Below are 27,317 nucleotides of genomic sequence, written 5' to 3'. Positions count from 1 at the left end.
GCGCTCATTCGCATATACCCAGATGTCTCTAGACAAACGAGAGCCATCCGGGGTCTCATGCGTCCCCTTCTCGAAGTGATCCGTGCTGCTGAAGCCACCTACTGCTGGGGACACCCTTTTCCCTTGATCGTGAGGAGGAGAGGTGCTGAGTTCCACCTTCGTGCACCTGACCAGCTACTGGACCTGTTCGAGTTCCTGGACAAGCCTGCAGTCAATGTTCCCAACTGGTTTGACTATTTGCTTTCACAGGAGGCGCTCGGGCCACCTTTGCCCAGGCCACAGCAGGTACGTCGGCCCCGCTCCCGTGCGCCTAGCCGAGAAAGCACCAGACCCCATCCGATGGCATCAGAGGACTGATCCACATCCCCACCCCAGGGGTGGGTGCCGAGTTTGTCATATTGCCAGCCTATTGATAAATGCATTATTTGCCACATACGTTTTTACAGCTGACAGACTGAAGGGAAGTACTTTGCCCGTACGGGCACCCATTTGCTTATCCATGGCTGAGGGTCACAGCCTCCTTCATGGACTACCATTGTGGAGGAGGGTGCTAGAGGGGTCTCAAGGGGAATGTGTTGGTGTGCTCTATTTGGGGGTGGTGGGGTGTGGAGACTTGGGGTTTGATACCGGGCTCCTACACTCATGGCGATGCCCAGTGGCATTTTTGTCCCCCCGGTCCCGTGCTCTTCCCCCCTCCCCCTGCGGATTGGGCGCACCTGGGTTCTGACATCATGAGCTCCCCCTGCGCTCCGTTTGCCTGGTGTGGCATTCCCTGGGCCCCACCCCCAGATGGTCTTGGATCTGCTGCCCCCTTCCCATATCCCCTACGAGTGACTGGGCCAGCTATGTTTTGCCTTGAGTGTGGAGCTGGTGGCCTCCTTGCACGCAGGGTGCCGACGCTCCCTGCGGGACACGGCGGCGAGGTGAGGTCCTAGCATTTGACACTTAGTATTACTGCACAAGGTGCTGTTATCCTTTGACCATTTTGAACACTCTGCTGCATGTGTGGGGATTGGTATGCGGGGGTGGTGGGGGGGGGCGTGGGATCTGAGGCGGGGCACCGAACTCCTACACTCTCAGCCATACTCGTTGTATCCCAGCCCCTTTGGTACCTCCTCCATCCTTGCCCCCCCCCTGGTTGGGCACTTGGGCGCTCAGGCACTCAGGGACTTGGTCATGGGTGATTTGTCAAATTACTAGTTTTTGTTCTTGTTTCACTAAACAGTGTCCTTCAACGCCACAGGAATGGCAGACTGTGGCCTCCCACTTTGCCAGTTTTAGTAAAGTTGTGCCTTTTTCACCAACAGTGCAAACCCAAGTTCAGAGCGAGATGAGGGGACAGTCTCTTCTTCAGATAATCTTATTATGTTATGGGTCTGCTACACACACACCTTCTTTTTGTTAACGAATGTATGTAGTGCATTACTGACCAAAATCATGCTCATTTTCAGCACCATGGCAGGAAAATGGCATGATTGTCCAAATTTACACCTCACTCTGGGTGTTTTTTTACTAAAGGCACATCCACTATGCACTACAAGTGCACTGCAAAAGTACACCTGAAACTGCACTTGGAGTGCAAAGTGGAGTTGCCTTTAGTAAATCGCACTCCTTCTCAGCACAAACTCAAATTTGACTACAAATACAAATTTATGCCCAATGAAAAAGGAAGACACACATTGATGAGAATTCAACTTTTTAATACAAGCACATTTACATGTGCGTGTATTAAAGGTTTTTACAACAAACCAAGAGATTTTGTGTATCCAAAACAGAGTTTAATCAGATTTTTTTTGCCTTGTTGTTTTTGTGTAAACAGGCATGTATCAAACCGTAAAATACAGAACACAGGAACTTACAAAGTTCAACTTTGAAAAGTGAAGACAATATCAGACATGAGTATGTACAAACTGGGCTGATATTGCCTTCATCACATGGGGTGTGACCCCTGAAAAAAACACATTTGGAAGATGCACACAGTGTGTCAACATGTGCTATCTCCCATCATGGGGGATCAATGTCCATGCTTTGGGGCTGCAACCCCTTCATCTCAGACACTTTCCACAAAACATGTACATTGATCCCCCATGGTGGGAGATAGCGCATGTTTACACACTCTGTGCATCTTCCAAATTTTCAATTTTGCAAAATACAAGATTTTTTGGTTAAAAAGCAAAAATAAAACCCATTCTAGTTTTTTTGTTTTCACACTCTCCCCAAAACATCAATGATGTTCTTCATTTTATTTTTAACATCATTGATGTTTTGTTGTACAATTTCCAAATCCCGATTGCACCCCATTATCTCCGCGATCAAGATCTGGGCACTTTCACTGGTAAAACGAGAATCTTCTTACACATCACCTACAAAACAAAGCAAACAAACACACCATGTAATCCAAATATGGGGATATACATTGATGAGCTTACCGGAAGCTGTGTTCTCCGACACTCACCTGTTGTGGTGACAATTTGTCCAACCTCCACAATCTCTCCTTCCTCCTCCTCCTCCTGCTCCTGCTCCTCTGTTTCTGCTTTTGGAAGCTGCCCTTCTTTGGGAGGGGTGTGGTCCCTGGTGTCCTCATACTTGCTGAGTCTTCTCTCCCCTATGAGAATGTAAACAAAGATTAGATAGCACACAGAGGGCAGAAATAGGAATATGAAACATTGCTTGGAAGTGTTGTACAATTGTGTTTTTGGGCCGAGTTACAAGGTGAGAACATTATTGGGGACACTTTGTTAAGCTGGAATACTTCCCTGCAGAACGATGTTTCATACGAACGAACGAAAACATGACCTTAAGGCTTCATGCACACGAGACGCAGATGCAAACGCTGCTGGACACATGTTGAAACCCGCGTTTAGAAACGCGCGTTTTGCCGCGATTTTTACCGCGATTTAGCGGCGTTTTACCGCGTTTTACCGCGTTTGCGTCTAGAAGCATTTAGTTAAGCTAACATCATAGACCCTCCCCAGCTCAAAAAAACAGTATTATTAACTATTTCAGCAATTTTGTGAGACCAGAGTGAGTAGCAGCAGCTCTGAGAGCTGCAGTGTACTTGTATTTAGCGTGTCACTTGCCACGGCACCTGCCACAAGTTGTGGATTGTCCACTTGCCACGTCACTTGCCACGTCACTTGCCACGTCATCTGCCACAAGTTGTGGATTGTCCAACTGCCACGTCACCTGCCACAAGTTGTGGATTGTCCACTTGCCACGTGACTTGCCACATCACCTGCCACGTCACTTGCCACGTCACCTGCCACAAGTTTTGGATTGTCCACTTGCCACGTCACTTGCCACGTCACTTGCCACAAGTTGGGGATTGTCCACTTGCCACATCACCTGCCACATCACCTGCCACAAGTTGTGGATTGTCCACTTGCCACGTCACTTGCCACATCACCTGCCACGTCACTTGCCACGAGATGTGGATTGTCCACTTTCCACGTCATCTGCCATGCCACCTGCCACAAGCTGTGGATTGTCCACTTGCCACGTCACCAGCCACATCACCTGCCACAAGTTGTGGATTGTCCACTTGCCACGTCACTTGCCACGTCACCTGCCACGTCACTTGCCACATCACCTGCCACAAGTTGTGGATTGTCTACTTGCCACGTCACTTGCCACATCACCTGCCACGTCACTTGCCACGTCACCTGCCACAGGTTGTGGATTGTCCACTTGCCACGTCACCTGCCACGTCACCTGCCACAAGTTGTGGATTGTCCACTTGCCACATCACTTGCCACGTCACCTGCCACAAGCTGTGGATTGTCCACTTGCCACGTCACTTGCCACGTCACCTGCCACGTCACTTGCCACGTCACCTACCACAAGTTTTGGATTGTCCACTTGCCACGTCACTTGCCACATCAGCTGCCACGTCACTTGCCACAAGATGTGGATTGTCCACTTGTCACATCACCTGCCACATCACTTGCCACATCACCTGCCACGTCACCTGCCACAAGTTGTGGATTGTCCACTTGCCACGTCACTTGCCACATCACCTGCCACGTCACTTGCCACTAGATGTGGATTGTCCACTTTCCACGTCATCTGCCATGCCACCTGCCACAAGCTGTGGATTGTCCACTTGCCACGTCACCAGCCACATCACCTGCCACAAGTTGTGGATTGTCCACTTGCCACATTACTTTCCACGTCACCTGCCACGTCACCTGCCACAAGTTGTGGATTGTCCACTTGCCACGTCCCTTGCCACGTCCCCTGCCACGCCACCTGCCACAAGTGGATTGTCCACTTGCCACATCACTTGCCACATCACCTGCCACAAGTTGTGGATTGTCCACTTGCCACGTCACCTGACACAAGTTGTGGATTGTCCACTCGCCACATCACTTGCCACATCCCCTGCCACAAGTGGATTGTCCACTTGCCACGTCACTTGCCACGTCCCCTGCCACAAGTGGATTGTGCACTTGCCACGTCACTTGCCACATCACCTGCCACAAGTTATGGATTGTCCACTTGCCACGTCACATGCCAGTCACCTGCCACAAGTTGTTGATTTTCCACTTGCCACGTCACCTGCCAGGTCACTTGCCGCGTCACCTGCCAGGTCACTTGCCACGTCACCTGCCACAAGTTGTGGATTGTCCACTTTCCACGTCACTTGCCACTTCACCTGCCACGTCACTTGCCACAAGTTGTGGATTGTCCACTTGCCACATCACTTGCCACCTGCCATGTCACTTGCCACAAGTTGTGGATTGTCCACTTGCCACGTCACTTGCCACCTGCCATGTCACTTGCCACAAGTTGTGGATTGTCCACTTGCAATTGCAATTGTTTAAAATATTTTTCTAATGGTTTTTCATCATTTGCAATCATTTTTGAGATTTTTAATGTAAAAAAAAAGGTCACCTTAAGGCTGGGTTCACACTGCTGCGGGGGGAGATCCGGATGTGATTCGCACCACAAATCACATCCGATCTCCGTAGCGCTGCGAGTTCAGCCATACAGATAGTATGGCTGAACTCGCAGCGGTCCCGCAGCAAACTCGCACGGGACCCTTTTTTTCGTCCGCAACAGAATCGGATCGCATGGGCGTTCACACCATGCGATCCGATTCTTGTGCGAGTCGGCAGATCGCACTGCGATATGCGATCGGATCTGGGGGTGTCATTAACATATCATTGACACTCCCAGCCGTTCGCATAGGGCAGTGTGAACTGCCGGCGGGAGTCGTGCGATGCGGGAAAACGCCGCGGATTCGCGGCGTTCCCGCATCGCAGCGGTGTGAACCCGGCCTTAAAAACGCATATAAACGCAAACGCGGTAGCGGCGTTTTGCCGCGTTTTACCGCGTTTTGCCGCGTTTTGCGTCTGAAACGTGGAAATTTTTGCTTCTGAACGCATTTTTTTGCTTCTGGAAAAACGAGATTAAACGCAACTGCATAAAAACGGAAAAAAACGAGACTGTGTGCATGGACACATAGGATAACATTGAATGAGTTCAGGGGCAGTTGAAAAAACTGTCCAACTGCATCTGAACGCGCGTTTAACTGCGTCTCGTGTGCATGAGGCCTAAAAGTGGCCATTTTAAAATGCACAACATGAAATCAAAGCACATGGAGCATGTATGCAAGCAAGAATAATCATATGAACACACGACAACTACTTACTTTTTTTAAGAACACACTTGATCCTTAGGTACTGCTCGTGCTCCCTCAGTTTCAGGTCTGACCAGCGTTTTCTCAGTTGATCCTTGGATCGGCGTACCCCAAAATTCTTCAGAAGACTCTTCACAACTTTATTTATGATCTTGGCCTTTCTGATATTTGGGTTTGGGTAAGGTCCATACTTCCCATCATAGTCGGTCCTGTTCAATATGTCGACCATCTCCAACATCTCTCCAAAAGACATATTTGAGGCCTTAAATCTTGTCTTCTTGGATCGGGACGTTTCAGGCTCGGGGCTTTCCTGACCCTCCTCCTCGTTAGTGGAACTATTAGTGCACACCTGCGTTCTCTCCGCCATGTGCTCTCCCCACTGCGCGGGAAGTGAAGGGGCGGGGAATAGTCTGGAAAGAACGTCAGGGGCGGGCAGAGTTTCACGCATGTGCACTGTATATAAAACGCAACACGTGTGTATCGTCTGTACGATCTGGGAGGAGAGTGTGAGGCACGGACGCGACGAACGTGGAAAGAAGGTAACATTTTTAACTTGGTGCTTCACTAGACTAGACTGCTTCTATCTAGGCCGATGTTGGGATAAGATTAGGAGGGATTTTAATTGCATTATTAGTATTTAAGGGTTTGTCTTGTGTTGTGTCTTGCAGACAATATGGATCCATTCACAAATGCAAACTTTATGGGGCTATTCATAGAACTGTACATGGAGATGCCCTGCCTGTGGCAGTTCCACAACAAGTTTTACACTGACAGATCAAAGAGGAACGCAGCACTGGAGAAACTGCTTGCTTTGTTGCGGATCATGGTCCCCACGGCAGACATGGCCTATCTGAATGGTAAAATTGTGGACATGAAGCTAACATATCTCAGTTAGAGAAAGAAGCACCTAGAGTCCTTGAGAGCAGGAGATCCAGCTGCTGTTTATTACCCCAGGATGGTTCACTTTGACAGGCTGCATTTTCTGGTAGACCAAGGGGTACCCAGGCCACCACTTAGGCCACCACTCTCCAGGCTTCCTTCAAGGCATCCTTCACCCCCAGCTGAGGCTTCTGATGTACAACCTGGGCCTTCCAGGCAGCACCATGTGGTGGGACCCAGCTTGAGACAGGTATTGCATTGTTGAACATATTTCTTGTGTTACATTTAATGATGTTAACTAGATATTCTTATTGATCAGTAAGTTGTGATTTCTCAAAGTGGTTTACATCTCAATAGACAGTAGTGACCAAAAATGACAGAAATGGCATCTGAATTTCCTGCTCTCTAGGACTTCGGGACCAGACTTCTCTCCCTGAGATATCTACTCCTCAGGCCACCAATTTTTTCAATTATAATTTTGTCATGTCTGCCCTGGGGGCCAAAGGCTGCACGAAAGTTAAGAAGTTTCTCCAGTGCTGCGTTCCTATTTTTAGTTTCTAGCGAACAAAATAATTTTTTTTTGTTTGATGAAATACTTGTGTAATGTGTTTTCCTTCCAAAAGTACAGTTCATTTGTGAGCAGGTAGGTACATTTCAAAAATACAAAGTGAACTAAATAACAAGGGGTAACAACACTAAACAACCTCCTGTAGATTAAAAAAGAAAAAGAAAATATAAAAAATACAATAACGTTGTTGTTGTAATTTTATACACAAAAAAAATAAAAATAAATAAGGAGAAATGAGCAAACTGTCTTTAAAGGAGATTTTTAGGGAACCCTCCATCCCCCCCAAAAACATCCAAAAAAGAAACAACCTAATCTAAAATTGTGTAGATGTGACGCAAACTAAAATTGTATCACTGAAATGGTTAAAAAAGAGTAATGAAATCCGTTTGGGAGAAGTGTGTGTGACTATGAGCATCAAAAGAAGTTGGTTCTTGCAGCATTGTAAAGAACAAGAGAATGCGCTTGATGAAAGAATTTTTAACATTGCAGCGTGACGAATGTGCTATATCGCTTACGAGCAGTAGTTTTACCTGAACGAGCACTTCCGTGTTGGAATTTGAATGTGAGCATGCGTGGCACTTGGCCCGATCAAAATTCTCTACACATGATCGGAGTATGTCCGACCGGCCCAGTTGGTCGGGAAATATATCCAACATGTTGGAAAATTGGGTCCGAAGGATATTCGGATGGAATCAGTTCGATGCATACCACACACAGTCTGATTATCCGATGACACGGTCCGATAGGACAAATTCCGACGGATTCTCCGACCGTGTGTAGAAGGGCTTAGAAGCACATCTCTAGGTATGTCCACTTCAAGACGGCGGGGTTTGGGCAGTCTATGGATGCGATCAATGGTGAGTTCTATTGGAGACATTTCAGGAAGCATGCTAGAAAACATGGTGCTAGCAAAGTTGTGCAATTCTTTGGGTTGAACAGATTCGGGTATACCACAAATTTTTATATTATTGCGTCTGGAGCAATCTTCGAGATCTGGGAGTTTCACTTTGATCCAGAGATTGTCATCTTTTTGTTCTGTATATGCATCTACCAGATAATTGACAGTCTCAGTGCAGTCCTCCATTTTGTTTTCTATGAATTGCATCCTATTGTCCATATGCTTCTTTTCCAATGAGAACCTGTTAATCAGCCCTGACAGGTTAGTCATAAGAGAGGATTGTAAGGACAGGAGCATGTCTTTCATAGTAGTATCAAGCACTGGCTGCCCTGAGGTTGGGAACTGCACTATAGAGGATTGCAGTGAGGAGATTGCATTGTCATTATGGAGACCTGTACTGTACTGTGTCCGCGGCCTGGTCAGTTAGATCCATCCGCATCCTCAATTTGGCTGGGCTCTGTGAGGCCTGGGGTTCAACTAAGGAGGCAGGAGGGAGAGAGGATGAGAATCCATAACATATTTTGCATGGATGAGGTCCTGGGATGTCTGTGTAGTTTAGGGACTGCCGCACTGTTCCTCCGCTGGTGCCATCTTGGGCCATTCCTTGTGTGCGGCACGGCTGGAAGGAAAAGGATTCCAGCCTTATCGGTCCTTTGTCCTGATTCTGTTTTCAGGACATCCTGGTGGTGGAGTTCAGGGGAGAGGGCTGAGAGGCTTTGGGGCCTGTTTACAGCCACTGTGGTGCCTGTACATCGCTTTAGCCCGGTCTGTTGTGCGGAGCTCACAGCTCAAGCAGCCATCCTTGTGTGCGTGCATGCCACGCCCCCCTGTGCTTCTACCTTGAAGGACTCAGGCCTTAAAAGACTCATAGGTTCAAATCCCACAGAGGATATCACCTACTGAAAGCTTGCATTGTACTCAGCAGCAGATGCACATCAGTTTGCTGGGTTACATGATATTAACTCTTCAAATGCATGTGATAATATGTAAATATTCAATAATATTATGGTGTGGAATTCCAAAAATCATAGTTTACATTATTTGATTTTAATTTGCTTATGCACTAGAACACAGCTGCCTTAGGTGGGTGGTAGATTGATGGAGATTTGAACTCATAACCTGAATGCTTTGTGGAGAACAATGCACACCACCAAGCTATTCTGCTAAATTTGCTGAGACATGCATATCAATTTAGTAATATGATTAAAGAATGAACATACATAATTCACTGCTTTTTAGTCTCATAAAAAATTTAATTAACATGAAAAAAAAAACATATAATAGATATGTAACTCTAAATGTTTAATACATGTAACTTTACGAAACAGACATTACACTGTAATATTCATTCATAAGTACTGCATTCGTTAGAAAAATAAGAAAACAAACTAGGAATACTAATTGGAATATACATAAATAGATGCACACAAGGTACAGCATAGCTCAAAAATATTTTATTCACAATTGTGTGATTATGGCTGCAGTATAGTTCCATCTAATAAATTTGGTAGCAATTGGCACTTGCACATCTGCGGAAACGCAGATTAGCACCAATTCGGCATTTATAAACACATGTTCGCTGCTAATAGCTCTTTTTTCATTCGCATGTTCACCTAATGCCGCGTACACACGATCAAACCCGCCCGGAGAAAAGTCCGCTCATTTCGAGCGGGTCTCCAGGTAGGTGGGGCCCGCGAAGGAGACGTCGCTGGCCCCGCCGCCTGGTATGGACTTAAAGGGGAACCCCAACGCCCAAAAAATCGGTGTGGGGGTCCCCCCAAGTCCACAACAGACCCTTGTCTGAGCACGCTACCCTGCCGGCCGCTCGCCCCCCCCCCCCTCCTGAGCCGTACCAGACCGAGTGCCCTCAACATGGGGGGTGCCTTGGGGAAGGGGGGGCCGCGCGGCCCCCCCACCCCAAAGCACCTTGTCCCCATGTTGATGAGGAGTTGATAATTGGCTTAATTGGGTGTTATTAAATGTTATTAAATGTTCTATATATATATATATATATATATATATATATATATATATATATATATATAAAGACTTATACTACATGATTTGTATGTCTACTTTTATACTATAATTATATCTTGGTTTGATGCAATTATATAATGCACATACATGGGAGTATAATGTATAATAGCTGGCCCGGTCTTCTGTCACCGCCGCCGCCGCCGCCGCCGCCGCCGCCGCCGCCTTCCGTTCTTCTTCTTCTTCTTCTTCTTCTTCTCCAGGAGATGTTGACTCGACGATCTCTCTGGCCGCAATGCCAGGGACGCGCTGCGCTGCCACTTATATAGGGACAAGGGGCGGTGTCACATGGCTTTATGTCACATGGGTTGGTGTCACATGGTGACCCCGCCCCTTACGATGTCACAGTCCCCATGTGACATCAACCCATGTGACCAACCCATGTGACATAAAGCCATGTGACACCGCCCCTTGTCACTATATAAGTGGCAGCGCAGCGCGTCCCTGGCATTGCGGCCGGAGAGATCGTCGAGTCAACATCTCCTGGAGAAGAAGAAGAAGAAGAACGGAAGGCGGCGGCGGCGACAGAAGTCCGGGCCACCGCCTGTAAAAGAGCTATAAGAAGGCGCGGTGGCCCGGCAGAAGAACCGAAGAGGGGGACAAGACCCCCGAAGTCGGAAGAAGAGGCCGGGGGATAGGAAGAAAACTCCTCCGCTAGCAAAAGAGCTACAAGAAGATAGCGGAGGAGTCCGGCGAGAAGACCCCTGAAGACGGAAGACCCCCGTAGCTGTGCAATAAAGTATTTTATCTCGTGTGTTGTGTTTTTTTGTACTTTTGTTTTACAGGTGAATGGGTAGGGGTACATTGTACCCCATACTCATTCACATAGGGTGGGGGGCCGGTATCCGGGGGCCCCCTTATTAAAGGGGGCTCCCGGATTCCGATAAGCCCCACGCTCGCAGACCCCGACAACCAACGGCCAGGGTTGTTGGGAAGAGGCCCTTGTCCTCATCAACATGGGGACAAGGTGCTTTGGGGTGGGGGGACCACGCACCCCCCCTTCCCCAAGGCACCCCCCATGTTGAGGGCACGTGGCCTGGTACGGCTCAGGAGGGGGAGCGCTCGCTCGCACCCCCTTTCCTGGCCGGCCGGGTAGCGTGCTCGGACAAGGGTCTGTTGTGGACTTGGGGGGGGACCCCCACGCCGATTTTTTTCGGCGTTGGGGTTCCCCTTTAAGTCCATACCAGGCGGCGGGGCCGCCTACCTGGAGACGCGCTCAAAATGAGCGGATTTTTCTCCGCGTGTGTGGGCGAGTCCGTTCATTTCAAAAGTAGGGCGGATAGTACGGCGGACTTAGTACGCCGTATTAGTCCGCTGAAAAAGTGCCGTGTGTGTGGGCAAGTAGCCCGTTCGGAAAGTCCGACGTACAGTCTGGCGGGAAGTCCGCCAGACTAAGTACGTCGGACAGACGGCTACGTGTGTACGCGGCTTTAGAAGACTTAATTGGCTTAAGTGGGTGTTATTAAATGTTAAATGTTATTAAATGTTATATATATATATATATATATATATATATATATATATATATATATATATATATATATATATATATAAAGACTTATACTACATGATTTGTATGTCTACTTTTATACTATAATTATATCTTGGTTTGATGCAATTATATAATGCACATACATGGGAGTATAATGATACCCAATGGTAGTAAACATAATGCATACATGCTGGTACAGACAGCAACACAGTCTGGTAGTACAGTTGAAAATCAATGGTTCAAACAAAATAAGCGTGAGTAGAGCAGAATAATCAATATTTTATATTGAAACAGTGCTCTAGAGGCTGCTTCTTTAACATTTTAACATGGGTCTGTTGTATAATGTCATAACTAATATGCCTAAAATGCACTGTTTATACTCAGTATAGGCCCAATCATTATAGTATGCTTGATCACACATGGGAGTTATTTATGAAAGGCAAATCCACTTTTCACTACAAGTACAAACTACAAGTGCAAAGTGCACTTGAAATTGCACTAAAATTTCACTTGGAAGTGCAGCCTAAGGGGTATTTCTGAAATGAGTGGAAGCTCTGCTGATTTTATTATCCAATCATGTGCAAGTTAAAATTCTGTTTTTCTTATCTTCTTTGCATGCCCCCCTCGGATCTACAGTGACTGCACTTCCAAATGCACTTTCAGTGCAATTTCAAGTGCACTTTGCACTTGTAGTGCAAAGTGGATTTGCCTTTCGTAAATAACCCCCACAGTGTAATTAATTTCTTTTTGCAGTGGCACAAGGTGAAATTAGAGAATGGTACCACAAATCTCATGTAGAAGTTTAATAACATTTGGTTCTTATCCCATCATTCTAATATGTATAATCATAAATGTAACATAGACTGGTTCAAAAAGTAACTGAATTTATTTTAATATGTAAAAAACTTTCTAATATCTGGTCCTCATGAGCAGGGCCAGATTAAGAGCATCATGGGCCTGTGGCTGAGGATTTTGGTGGGCCTTTTTATGGAAATAAATAAAATGAAGATACAAACAATTTTTTGTTAAAACAAATTAGTGGCAGTCCGTCCACTGTGGAGAGATCCCAAGATGGCAAAGTTCGGTTCACACTGCTGAGACCCAAAGTCGTGTGACTTTCTTGCATCTTTTATGATTTAACATTGCAGTCTACTGCACCCAAATCGCACCAAAATCACATAAAATTACTGGAATTACTGTCCCTGCACCTTGAGTCACATTGATTAAGACTGCACCCACTAAAATGAATGTGTTTTGATTTTTGTGACTTTTTTACACAAATAGACCTCTTTTTGGTGGTATTTAAACACCACAGTGGTTTTTATTTTTTGCTAAACATGAAAAAAAGACATGTTTAAAAAAAAATATGTTTTTCTTAGTTTGTGATAATATTTTGCCATAAGTCATTTTTCTTCTTCACTGATGTGCACTGATGAGGCATTGATAAGGGGACGCTGATGAGGCTGTACTGATATGGCGCACTGATAATCTGCACTGATATTCAGATCATCAGCGATGGGCTATGATGAGCTGCACTGATAGGCAGCACTGATGGGCAATGAAAACTTGCACTGATGAGCTGCACTGATAGGCAGCACTGATGGGCACTGATGAGCTGCACTAATGGGCACTGATGAGCAGCACTGATGGGCTCTGATAGGGGTCACTGACAGACAGCACTAATGGGCACTGATAAGGTGGCACTGGTGAGGCAGCACTATTATGTGGCATGGATGGGCACTTATGGGGGGCACTGACACTGATAGGTGGCACTGATAATCTGCACTGATAGGCAGCACTGATGGTCAATGATAGGTGGCACTGATGATCTGCACTGACAGGCAGCACTGATGGTCAATGATAGGTGGCACTGATGAGCTGCACTGATAGTCAATGATTGGTGGCACTGATGAACTGCACTAATGGGCACTGATGGGCAACACTGATAGGGCTCTGATAGGTGGCACTGACAGACAGCACTGATGGTCAATGATAGGTGGTACTAGAGCTGGACTAATGGGCTCTGATAGGCGGCACTGACAGACAGCACTTATGGGCACTGATAAGGTGGCACTGGTGAGACAGCACTATTATGCGGCACTGATGGGCACTTATAGGCAGCACGGATGTGTGACACTGACACTGATAGGTGGCACTGATGATCTGCAGTGATAGGTAGCACTGATGATCAATGATAGGTGGCACTGATTAGCTGCACTGATAGGTAGCACTGATGGTCAATGATAGGTGGCACTGATGAACTGCAGTAATGGGCACTGATTAAATGCACCTATAGGCACTGATAGGGCTCTGACAGGCAGCACTGATGGTCAATGATAGGTGGCACTGATGAGCTGCACTAATGGGCACTGATGGGCAGCACTGATGGGCTCTGATAGGTGGCACTGACAGGCAGGACTTATGGGCACGGACAAGGTGGCATTGATAGGCGGCGCTGATCAGCTGCACTGTTAGGCAGCACTGATAGGTGGCACTGGCACTGCTGAGCTGCAATAATGGGCACTGATATGTGGCACTGATGAGCTACATTGATAGGTGGCACTAGCATTGATTGGATGGCACTGATGAGCTGTACTGATAGGTGGGGCACTGATAGAGGGCACTGGCACTGATAGGAGGCACTGATAGAGGACACTGGCACTGATAGAGGGCACTGGCACTGATATGAGGCACTGATAGAGGACACTGGCACTGATAGGTGGCACTGATAGGAGGCATTAATAGGTGGCACTGATGAGCTGCACTGATAGGGGGCACTGGCATTGATTGGATGGCATTGATGAGCTGTACTGATAGATGGCACTGATAGAGGGCACTGGCACAGTGGCACTGATGAGATGCACTAAATGGGCACTGATGGGTTGCCTGCACAGTCACTATCGAGTTGCACACATATATTACCGCCCCCCACCCCCCCCCCCCCATGTAAGTTAACTACTAGCCAATTTCAAACATTTCTGCCTGAGTCTGCTATTGACTTTTCCCTAGCGGCTAGCGCCTGTGGCTTACTTGAGCTAAATTGTGCTGTGTCCACTCCAGGCAGATATTTCTCTTGGCTCGCCGCTCGCACTCAGTACATCCAGTCCTTTCCCAGTCAAGCCTCGGCACGCTGGGGAAGGCCTCCGGATGACGTCACGCCAGCCCGGACATCCAGCTCCGCCTACAGGAAGGATGCGAGCAGCCAAGCATGCTCAGCTTTGGCGACGCGCTGATACATACCTCCCGCATTGCAGGGCATTGTCTACAACATTATCAGCGCCGCAATATGTGGGCCTATAATGCAGCTGCCTGGCAATAACAAAGGCATATAGCGGCCAGCGGCCGGGCCGTGGTGATTGACTTATATTGCATGTAAATTAAAGTGTTTGGGCCTATAATATGATGGGGGCCTGGAGCTTCAGCTCCAAACGCCCCTATGTTAATCCGGCCCTGCTCATGAGTGCATTAGGTTAAATTCATGTACATTTGGTCCAGTAGAAGAAAGTTTTGATCATCCCTGGGGAAAGGAGGCCCACCAAGTAAATCCGGAACAATATATGAAAAGAAACTTCAGAAGCTTTATCTTACATTTACCTGAAGGTATCTTAGAAAACAAGGGAACACATGAAAAGTAAAATGAACAGCAAGTAACTAAGGTTAATAAACTATTTTAAATTAACAACCAGCTATAGCTGCTGAAATTAAGAAGTGAGAACTCGTTTTAAAAACATGATGCTTTTTGAAGGGGAATCAGTCCACAAGAAAAGATCACTAGTACATGAAGCAGTTTACTAACTAGATAAAGTGACAAGTGTCTTCTGAGTAAGTCAGTATATTAACTACATTTACATAACAATATGACATTTACTCTGTGCATAGACATTCAAAAGAATAATGTCTGGGCACGGAGCTGCATCAATAGCTCTTGATTCTTTGCAGAATATTTAAACAAAAGGCAACAAAAATGTGGAATTTAAGTGGCTAATTATTTAACAAAAGCAGCATGAATTAAAAAATTAAAAGCAATTTTCCTAGTCTTCCGCCTTCTCACCCACAGTCTACACCACTATGTGATCTTACTTCATAACTGAAAATCTTACTTATGATGTGTTTAATTTCCTTTATTTTTCTTTGGCGCCTACGGGCCTTTTCCTAAAACGTATTGCATTATTTATTCAAGTTCGGATACTGCTTCCAGCCCTGTCTTCAATTTGTTCTCAAGTTTTGCAGATTTCTGCAGGGGAAGGAAAAGAAAAGAAAAGAGTTCTAAAATAAATGTGTAGCCTGTTGTCGTTCAGGTATATAAGAAGATCCCTAGGTGTACCAGTCAATCAATGGCATAAGGAAAAACCATTGCACGTTTTTATACAGTATATATTCCAACATAGAGGGTGAGGGCAGTACTACCTAGTTGCATAATTATTCATCCACCAACAGAATTTTTACAAAAGGTTAACACAGAATGTACAAATGCAAAAGTCTGTTTAGTGATGTCAACCAACAGCCCCACAGGTTTGTTTACATTTAGCAGTCCACCAGGAAGATCTCATTCACAATAGAGTGTCGGTAAGAGTGGATCATCATTGGACATTTACGTTATGGGACATTATTTTTGACCGATAAAGTCTATGGGACACGAACATGAATAATCAAAAGTGCTGATTTTAAAGGCTTATATGCAAGTTATTGCCATAAAAAAGTGTTTGGGGACCTGGGTCCTGCCCCAGGGGACATGTATCAATGCAATTTTTTTTTTTTTAAAGGCAGTTTTTTCCGGAGCAGTGATTTATTTAATGCTTAAAATGAAACAATAGAAATGAAATATTCCTTTAAATATTGTGCCTGGGGTTTGTCTATAGTATGCCCGTAAAGTGACACATTTTTCCAGTGTTTAGAACAGTACCACAGCAAAATTAAATTTCTAAAGGAAATATTGTAATTTAAAACTGATTGTGGCTGTAATGAATTGTCGGGTCTCAGCAATATAGATAAAACGAATTGAAGAAAAGAGCATTTTAAGGGAAACCCCAAAACAAAATGTGTGGGGTCCCCCTAAAATCCATACCAGGCCCTTTGGGTCTGATATGAAAATTAAGGGGAACCCTGCACCAAAATGAAAAAAAAAGTATAGGGGTTTACCCAAAGGAAGGGGGGGCGAGAGATCACCCCCCGAACCGTACCAGGTCACATGCCCTCAACATGGGGAGGGTGCTTTGGGGTAGCCCCCCAAAGCACCTTGTCCACATGTTGATGGGGACAAGGGCCTCATCCTTACAATCCTTGCCCGGTGGTTGTGGGGGTATGCAGGCAGGGGGCTTATCTGAATCTGGAAGCGGCCCCCAGATCCCAGCTTCCCTCCCTGTGTGAAATGGTACATGCTTTCTCTGACAGTACTGCACATAGACTTTTGTTTACCTGCATATTTGCTTGGCCTATTCAATTTCATAACAAGCTGGCCAATATGGATTTTTTTTTTTGATACATGTATGCAGGGGTCAAGTCCTGGGGAAAAAGTGTGGGAACTCCCACCCAAGATCCACTCCCTCACCAAAAAAAATAATAAATGATACGCTCATATGCACGAACGCTTCAAAAGTGGTATTTTTCATCCAATTTTTGTATTGTGTGTATGAAGCTTAACTGTTAGTACATAAAAAAAACAATCCTCAATAAACATAAATACGGTAATTCTCTGAATAATCAGCATTCATTCATTTGTGCGTCCATGCAAATGTGAACATCATGTTCTGATCTTTATTGGGGAATTTTATTTTGTATATAGAGTGTTTATGTGGTGAGTTTACACTTTTCATTGAACAGAATTTGGATAACACAGGGTTAAACGGAAAGGTCATAAATTAACTGCACATTATCTGGACAGAATACTTGGGGAGATAGTGATGTGTTCCTGCTTAGGAGGTGTATGTTAGCTTGGGGGGCTGCAAACTCTGCAGGACTCCAACACACACTCACTGCTATTCAAAGCCTTCACATATTTCCACATAAAATTCCCTCCTGGCATTAAACTTTGCCAGGTATTGTGCTCAGCTTACCACCCCAAACTGATGTTCCTCCCTCAGCTCACCTCTCTCCCTGCATGTCCTGTGAGCAGAATCTGAACTGATCTACCCATCAGCTAGACCTAGACCTGATCTACCCGTCAGCTAGCTGTAATGGACAGGTAGATCGAAGCGGAAGCAGTCATGGGGCCCCCTACTGGCAATGCCTGAATGGTCAGGTGTGCGGCACTTACTGTACTATTGCGAGCTGTGTCGGCAGCTGCTGGTGTAGCACCTGCCACACAGCTTGCATACTTCAAAGTCTTGCAGGACATGGCTGCTAACAGGAACTGAGTTCCTGTTGTGGAAAAAGTAGAGGAACTCCGTTCCCATGCGTTCCCGCAGGACTTGAGACCTGCATGTATGTCTTATTGCACTACCATAATTTGATTGTCAGTCTATAGAGCAATTTCAGATTGCACTGTATGTATCATTAGTGTACAATTTTACATAGTTACATAGTAGGTGAGGTTGAAAAAAGATGAAAGTCCATCAAGTCCAACCTATTTGTGTATTTTTATGTCAGTATTACATTGTATATCCCTGTATGTTGTGGTTGTTCAGGTGCTTATCTTAAACTAGTGATGCCCCCTGCTGAAACCACCGCCTGTGGAAGGGAATTACACATCCTTGCCACATAGAACCCTCTACGCAGTTTAAGGTTAAACCTCTTTTCTTCTAATTTTAATGAGTGGCCACTTGTCTTATTAAACTCCCTTCTTAGTACTAGTATTAGCTTGGTATCATCTGCAAATACAGAGATTGAACTGTTTATCCCATACTCTGGGTTGTTTATGAACAAATTAAATAGGATTGGTCAGAGCACTGAACCCTGGGGTACCCCACTTCCCACCTCTGACAATTCTGAGTACTCACCATTTATCACCACCCTCTGAACTCGCCCTTGTAGCCAGTTTTCAATCTTTTTACTCACCCTATGGTCCACGCCAATGGACCTTACTTTGTACAGTAAACGTTTTTTGGGGAATTGTGTCAAATGCTTTTGAAAAATCCAGATACACCACGTCTATGGGCCTTCCTTTATCTAGGTGGCAGCTCACCTCCTCATGGAAGGTTAATTGATTATTTTGGCAGGAACGATTCTTCATAAATCCATGCTGATTACTGCTAATGATACCATTCTTCTTATCATCCCCTCCAAGAGCTTGCATACAATTGATGTTAGGCTAACTGGTCTGTAATTCCCAATTTAAATATTGGTGCTACATTGGCTTTTCTCCAATCAGCTGGTACCATTACAGTCAGTAGACTGTAAGAAAAAATTAGCAACAGTGGTCTGGCAATTACTTGACTGAGTTCCCCAGGTACCCTTGGGTGCAAGCCATCTGATCCCTGTGATTTATTAATGTTCAGTTTCCCAAGTCTATTTCTAATTCTATCCTCTGTTAGCCATGAGGGTGCTACAGTTTGCTATACTGTGTTTCATATGCACACACACAATTGTGTACTGATGCGAGCTTGCAAAGCCAGCCTACCATAGCAATTTTTCCCTGCTCTCGGTCATATCCTTTAGAAAATCTAGTAATATATTTTGTAAAGATTAACATTTATTCAGTCATTTACAGTACATGCTTCCTGCTATATGCTAAAATGTACTTATGTTTTAATTGTAATTGATTCACTTCTGAAAACTGATGATATTGTAGAACTGATGTGCAAAACTACTGTTCAATGATAATAGATGTGTAGAATGCTTTTGGTGTGCCAGAAAAATTAAGTGCAAATTGCTGATGTGGCACCACATGCCAAAGAAGTACAAAACAAGGGAAAAGGGACTTTAACTGCTTCAATACTAGGCACTTATGCACCTTCCTGCTCAAGCCAATTTTCAGCTCTCAGTGCTGTCCCAATTTGAATGACAATTGGGCGGTCATACTACATTGTACCCAAACAAATTTTTTATCATTTTGTTCCCACAAATAGAGATTTCATTTGGTGGCATTTGATCACCTCTGCGATTTTTACTTTTTGCGCAACAATAAAAAAAGACCGAAAATTTAGAAGAACAAAGTTTTTCTTTGTTTCTGTTAAATTTTTTGTAAATAAGTAAGTTCTCTTCTTCAATGACGGGCATTGTTATGGCTGCACTGATGGGCACTGATAAGGCGGCACCGATGGGCACCAATGAGGTGGCACTGATGGCCACTGATGATGGGCACTGATAGGTGGCACTGGTATGCAGCACTGATGTGCACTGATAGGCAGCACTGATGGGCACTCATAGGCAGCACTGACCTATGGGTGGCATTGATGGGTACTTATGGGTGGCACTGATAGGTGGCAAAGATGGACACTGATGGTCACTGATAGGTGGACACTGATGGGCACTGAGCGGTGGCACTGATGGACACTGAGGGGGTACCACTGATGACACTGATGGGTGGCATTGCTAGGCATCACTTCTTTGATCTGGACCATAGTGTTGCCAGTCAGTGCCCTCTTTCAGACGTGAGTGAGGAAAAGCCGTTTAACGGCTCTTCCTGATTACATTGTGATCAGCTGTGATTGGACACGGCAGATCACATCGTAGTGAGCTGCCATCAGAGGTTCTTTACCAAGATCAGTGTAGCGGTGTGTCAGACTGACACACCGCACCATTGATCACCGCGATGCACGCTCCCACGGGCATGCAGTGGCTGTTATCCTGCTGGATGTCATATGATGCCCAGTCAGGATAAATGAACCACCGCCCGGCCGTCATTCTGCTATAGGCTGGGTGGGAAGTGGTTAAAGGTTGTCACTCATAACTCCAGATAAAGGCAGTGAGTACTCACAAAGAATTATAAAAATACAAATGTTTATTCATAATACAAATTCCATAAACATTTTAAAATAAACCTTGAACACTTGTCATAAGTGTAGCCTGTATGCCCCAATTGAATTATAGTATATTTGTTCTAAAAGGACCTAGTCCCTATGAGCCATTAATGTACCCCAAAAGGAGTAATGACATCAACAATTATCCATAAATGTATTGGGCTAGATCACAAAAACAATGGCAGTGCTGGTCTTGATCTCTGAACTCTACGCATTTGGCCAATAACTGGCTTCTATGGGAGATCCTATTTATATTGGGGAGAAAATCACAGTTATTTACAACAAACAATTATAATTCCTGTAATTATAGTTAAGCTTAGTACTCACATACAAACAATCAGGAGTTATGAGTGGCAACCTTTAAAGTACTTTTTCCCTTGTTTTTTTTGTTTTATTGTGCAAGCCTTTACAGTTTAATTAACCTGAACGTAAGCAAACTGCAAGTAATCATTATAAGCTATAAAAAAAACAATGCTTTAAATGTTCTGTGAAAACGTGTTTTATAAACAGCAAATGAAATATTGTTTGTTTGAAATTTAAATGATATACTTTTGTGTCTTTATTATAGGACCAAACTGCTTTGCAGAGACTATTGTAATCCCAGCAGGAAGAGAAATAAAGACTGATGATTGCACTATATGCCATTGTACCTATGAAGAAGGCACCTGGAGAATTGAACGACAAGCACTGTGCACTAGACATGAATGCAAACAGATATAATAAACTTTAAAAAAATAATAACTCAGAGGCATCAATGGACTTATAGCAACGGACAATCTGAAAGGAACACATGGGAAATTTACATGGAAGAAACTGTTCCTACTGTATTTCTTTTTCATAAAATGTAAAATATAATAATTTTGACAAAAATAAGATCTAGATTTCTGTCTGAATAAATGTGTATTTTTCACAGTAATTACTTAACTAAACAATATTATATATATCTACACATCCTCGCAGACCATAAAAATAAATGTTTTATACAGACAATTTGAGTTAAGATGATCTACATTTATTGTGTCTTATACCTATATCTTTTTGTACCAAATATTAAATTAGGTAAGGTCATACTTAATAATAAACTCCATAAAGAGCACTCTATTGATGATTTACTAATGGGGTAAAGGCTATTCACTTTGCAAAGTGAATATTAGTAAATAAGATAAAACTGTGTTCACCATCAGTATCTAATCATTAAAAAAAATTGAATGCTAGTACATGAATGAGTGTTTAAAGTGAATAGAACAATATGTGGTGAGGAGCTGTGAGAATGTCATTGTCCCAATATATATAGAACAAGAAAAACCCTCCATGATGCAGGACTTTTATAGGCCATGTGGGCAAGTAACCACATAGGCAAACAAATATATAAAAATATGTACATGTAAATAAGAGGAGAACCTCTATGAAACAGCTGAACCATGAGAAATCCAAAAGGGTAGACGTCTAACCCTTCAGTTGTTCCATAGAGGTTCTCCTCTTATTTACAAGCTGCTTTTTACCTAATTTCCCTTTCTCAGATGATTTTAAAATTAATATTTTTATATACTTTACTTGCTTTCCTTTGTGGTTACGTTTCCACATCGCCTATAAAAGCACTGCATCTTGGAGAGTTTTTCTTGTTCTATTTAAAGTGAATACAGCTTTGCCTTATTGACCAACATGGGTTTCCTCAACTAAAAATATATTTTGCAGCGTTTGATTTGCTGGTAATTTGCCTATACTCATTTAGCCATTGAAAGTGGTTTTCAAGTCTCAAGGTTTTTTACCATTCTATGCATGAAGCTAAAAATACCTTCTGTGTTTAGCCCCCCAGCTCAACCAATATTTACCTCTAGTTTCCTCTAGATCCAGCAATGTGCACGAGAGCTAAACTTCTCCTGGGCTCATTGGCTGAGACAGCATAGGGAGCCATTGACTACTGCTACTGTCAATCACAGCCAGTGAACCAATGAGGAGAGAGTGGGGTTGGGGGTGGGACTGAGCTGTGGCTTTTCTATGTATAGAGTGGGGCTTGAGAATGAGCATGCACTATGGTGCCCAAGAACAAGCGGCTTGCTATTGGGGGCACTGGCTGAAGAGAAGGAGACAGGAGTGCCAGCCGGGGACCTGAAAAGAGGAGAATCAGGGCTGCTCTGTGCAAATCCACTGCACAGAGCAGGTAAGTATAACATATTTGTTTTTTGTTTTTGTTTTTTTAAATGAACCTTTAATGTTGTTTTAACTCTATTGCAATCCAGTTAACAATTACATGTTCTTGACATGTAATGCTTATAAATCTCAAAATCTGTCTTACACAGCATCAATCACACTGAGAGAGGAAAAAAAAGCTGTCTCGGTCAAGTGGAACTCTATTAATTTGTACCAAGATATTACCTCATCAATGTTCGTTTCTTAGTTGATTGTCCATTCATATGCTGCAGAAGAAAAAAGCATGTTCAGCAACCAGGCAAAGCACAAAAAAACTAATTGTTTTTGAATATAATCCAGAATTGTATAGAAAACAATAATAATTCCAAACCATGAATACATTTGAAGTGATTTTTGTACAATAAAAAAAAAAACTCCAGAACATTATAAAAGATTTTTTTTAAAATGTGCACAGACATATTGCTTTATCCCAAGAAACCTACATTACATTTTTTTTGTTAGTGACTGTGGTCCCACCTTTGAAATTAACCCCTCTATTTTAATTGTGACCTAGACAAAAATGTATAGAAATTCAAAATTTTACATCGATCACCAAAACAGGGTAGAAGGGAATTCTTCTGATGGTGACAACTTTTAGAGAGACAATTATCTAAGAGAGGATTTCCCTTTAATTTGAAAAGATTACCTCTTACTTCCTGTTGCATCTGCAATACTAGTAATGAGAAATCTTCCCAGTAAGGCCGCGTACACACGGGCGGACTGTTCGTCCAACTTTGTCCGCTGAACAGTGTTTCAGCGGACAGTCCGCTCGTGTTTCAGAGGACAGTCTGACGAACAAAGTTTTTCGGAATTTCCGTAAGACTGTCCGCTGAAACTTGGTTTGAGCGGACAGTCCGCTCATGTGTAGGCTTGTTCGTCAAACTAAGTTCCGCGCATGCTCAGAAAGGATTTACACGGAGAAGGTTGCATTGCAGTGTATCGGACGCCGAATTTCTCGTCCCGTCGTACGTGCCGTTCACGTCATCGCGCAAGTTTTCAGCGGACTGTTCGTTCGTCGTGTGTGGTCAAGTCCGCTCATGCAAATTTTGAACGGACTGTTTGTCAAACTGTTTGACGAACCTAGTTGGGCGGACAGTCCGCCCGTGTGTACGCGGCCTAAGACAGCAAAAACAAAAAACAAGAGGTTCAACCATTTCCTACGCTATAAAAAAACAAATATAAAACATTTTTCTTTATTGTTTTACATTTTTAAAATACTTTATTATGTATTTCAAAGGCAATAACAAGAAATAGAAACACATTGCTTTGGTACATTAACAAATGTGTAGAAAGTAGTAACAATGGTTACAGTCTAATGGTCCATTTTGATGAATGCATAGATCAAAATATAACATCAGATATTGGTACATTATTTACAGACATACATTTGGGTATATTACCATCATACATTCTGTATTTGTAGCCAGGGTTTCCACCCAGTGGTGTATTTGACATAGGTAATGTTTTTCAGAGTGGAAAGTTTTTCATACTCTTTCACTAAATTAATTTGGAGCTTAACATGAGAGATATTCAGGAATGATGAACTTCTCCATTTGAGTAATTTAGTGGCAAATACTATTTGAACGATCAGGGTTCTGAAGTTGTGTGGAACAGATTCTATTCCTATGCTGAGAATAGCTAATGAAGGGGAGGGTTTGGTTAGAATACTCGTAATGTTGGAAATAAAAGAGAATATTTTTTCCAGAAGGGATATATGTGGGGGCAATCCCAGAGAATATGTATTAGTGAACCTGAGTGTGAACATCCCCTCCAACAATGGTCATCATCCAGGTTTGCAAATTTGCACACTTGGGCGGGGGTGATAGATTTTTTGTGACAATTCCCAGTAGTTAGTGCATTTTGATGCTGTGTTATTATGTAGTATAGCTTTCGCCATTGTTAGTCAGAGAAGGAAGCTTGCAGATTTCTTTCCCACCTCTTTAATGCTGCTGTTTTAACAAATGTGGTTTTACTTTGAAGGAGATTATATAGTATAGTAATCCCTTTCATGTTTGGGGATTAGGAAGTCCAGAAGGACCATGCTTTATGGAGTAGTTTGACATCCATTGTGTGTTTTTGTAGGTATGAGGCTAGTTGTCTATATGTATATAAACCTTGTGGAGGTACTTGATATTTGGCTTATATGTTTTCAAATGTAATAGTTTGATTGTGTTGCATTAATGAGGTTAACGGTTAGAGTTTGATATGTGGCTAGTGTTTGAGATAGACATGTGCAGAGTAAAATATTTAGTTTCGTAATTTTGTTTTCGTCCGAAAAATTAATTTATTTAGTTACTCCCGAAATTCGTTTTTATTTATTTCGTTTTTCGTTCAAAAATTGCATTCGTCCGAAAATCCACATGAATTACGGTCGAATGTGTCTTTGAAGGCTTATGGTGTCTGTTGAATGTATAAAGAAGATTCGACGGAGCTAGTATATAGCATACTTCGTGTGAACTTTAGAACCCTATTAATGTCTATGGGACTCCAACGTTCAAAATCTAAAGTGCTAATTTTAAAGGCTAATATGCAAGTTACTGTCCTAAAAAGTGTTTGGGGACCTGGGTCCTGCCCCAGGGGACATGTATCAATGCAAAAAAAGTTTTAAAAACAGCCGTTTTTTCACGAGCAGTGATTTTAATAATGATTAAAGTGAAACAATAAAAGTGTAATATTCCTTTAAATTTCATACCTGGGGGGTGTGTATAGTATGCCTGTGAAAAATCCATACCAGTCCCTTTATCCGAGCACGCAACCTGGCAGGCCGCAGGAAAAGAGGGGGGGACGAGAGAGCACCTCCCCTCCCTCCTGAACCGTACCAGGCCACATGCCCTCAACATTGGGAGGATGCTTTGGGGGTCTGTGACCCCTCAAAGCCCCTTGTCCCCATGTTGATGAGGACAAGGGCCTCATCCCCACAACCCTGGCCGGTGGTTTTGGGGGTCTGCGGGCGAGGGGGCTTATCAGAATCTGGAAGCCCCCTTTAACAAGGGGACCCCCAGATCCCGCTCCCCCCCATTTGAAATGGTAAGGGGGTACAAAGAAAGTGTAAAAAATAGTTAAATAAGACAAACACACTTTTGAAAAATTTCTTTATTAAAAATAAAAAAAAATAAAAAAAAAGATTCCAGCGGTGGTAATCCACTCTTGCTATCCAGCAACGGATGATCATCTCTCCAGCGATGGCTGATCTGATCCAGCGCAGCAAATCCATCCATCTTCTGTCTCCACAGAGGAGACCCTGCGGGGATCCCGGCGGCCTGACGTTTGTTATATGCGGAGGGCAGGGCCACCCATCACCTGACCCCGCCCCCCTCTGATGCAAGGGGAAACCCGGGCTTCCCCAATGACGTATGGGTGGCCCCGCCCCCCTCTGATGTAACGGAAACCTGCCTGTGTTACATCAGAGGGGGGCGGGGTCACCCATACGTCACGGGGAAGCCCGGGTTTCCCCTTGCGCCATCGCTGGAGAGATGATCGTCCGTCGCTGGATAGGAAGAGTGGATTACCCCCGCTGGAATCTTTTTTAATTTTTTTTTTTAATTTTTAATAAAGGAATTTTTCAAAAGTGTGTTTGTCTTATTTAACAATGTTTTACACTTTCTTTGTGAAATGGTAGGGGTACTTTTGTACCCCCTTACCATTTCAAACGGGGGGGCCAGGATCTGGGGGTCCCCTTGTTAAAGGGGGCTTCCAGATTCTGATAAGCCCCCCGCCCGCAGACCCCCACAACCACCGGCCAGGGTTGTGGGGATGAGGCCCTTGTCCTCATCAACATGGGGACAAGGTGCTTTGAGGGGTAACAGACCCCCAAAGCATCCTCCCAATGTTGAGGGCATGTGGCCTGGTACGGTTAAGAGGGAGGGGGTCCGCTCTCTCGTCCCCCCTCTTTTCCTGTGGCCTGCCAGGTTGCGTGCTCGGATAAAGGGTCTGGTATGGATTTTTAGGGGGACCCCACGTCAATTTTTTTTTCATTTGACGCGGGGTTCCCCTTAATATCCATACCAGACCTGAAGGACCTGGTAATTGAATTTGGGGGACCCTCACGCTTTTTTATTTATTTATCTTTTTTATCAATGATTTTCAATGAGTGTTCTCTGTATTACGGAGCCGAAAATTCATAATAGCTGCGAGTTATTTTAAAGGACTTTTTTTCCTGCATAAATGACACTTTGTGCAGGGACAGTTCTAAGCACCAGAAATATGCACCCCTTCACAGGCATACTATACTCACCCCCCAGGTACGAAATTTAAAGGAATATTACACTTTTATTGTTTCACTTTAATCATTATTAAAATCACTGCTCGTGAAAAAACTGCCATTTTTAAAACTTTTTTTTGCATTGATACATGTCCCCTGGGGCAGGACCCAGGTCCCCAAACACTTTTTAGGACAGTAACTTGCAGAATCTTTTCTCTCTGTCAAATCTTTTTTCTCTGTCGAATATTTTCTCTATATAATCTTGGACTAATAGAGGTAAGGTTAGGCACATTTGACCACAGGTTCTATAGACACAGATTGTTATTGTCAGAGTCACGTCGAATCTCCTATTCTATATCGAACTGTTGTAACAACGAAAACGAAAATAAAGCATTTATTTATGTCGGATCTTTCGTTTTTCGGATTCTGTGCTTTCATTATCGTTTGTCAAAATGAAAATGAAAATACCTGAAATTCGGACGAAACTGCATTCGGACAAAAACGAATGCACATG

At 43.9% G+C, this 27,317-nt stretch overlaps 1 protein-coding gene across 1 annotated transcript in view; it reads left to right on the top strand.

Annotated features, from left to right (window-relative positions):
• Positions 1–21,402, top strand: part of VWC2 (von Willebrand factor C domain containing 2) — an 883,094-nt gene extending 861,692 nt beyond the window's left edge. Inside the window, exon 4 of the mRNA XM_077491782.1 lies at positions 20,981–21,402. Coding sequence (XP_077347908.1) covers positions 20,981–21,132 — 152 coding nt within the window. The 3' untranslated portion in view covers positions 21,133–21,402. The remainder of the gene's footprint in view (positions 1–20,980) is intronic.
• The last annotated feature ends 5,915 nt before the right edge of the window (positions 21,403–27,317 follow it).

Source organism: Lithobates pipiens, unplaced genomic scaffold, assembly GCF_037356315.1.
Source record: "Lithobates pipiens isolate NorthernLeopardFrog02 unplaced genomic scaffold, aLitPip1_a1.2 Scaffold_19, whole genome shotgun sequence".
Taxonomy (NCBI): Eukaryota; Metazoa; Chordata; class Amphibia; order Anura; family Ranidae; genus Lithobates; species Lithobates pipiens.
Note: the sequence above shows the minus strand (reverse complement) of the source record. Positions and strands in the feature narration are given on the sequence as shown.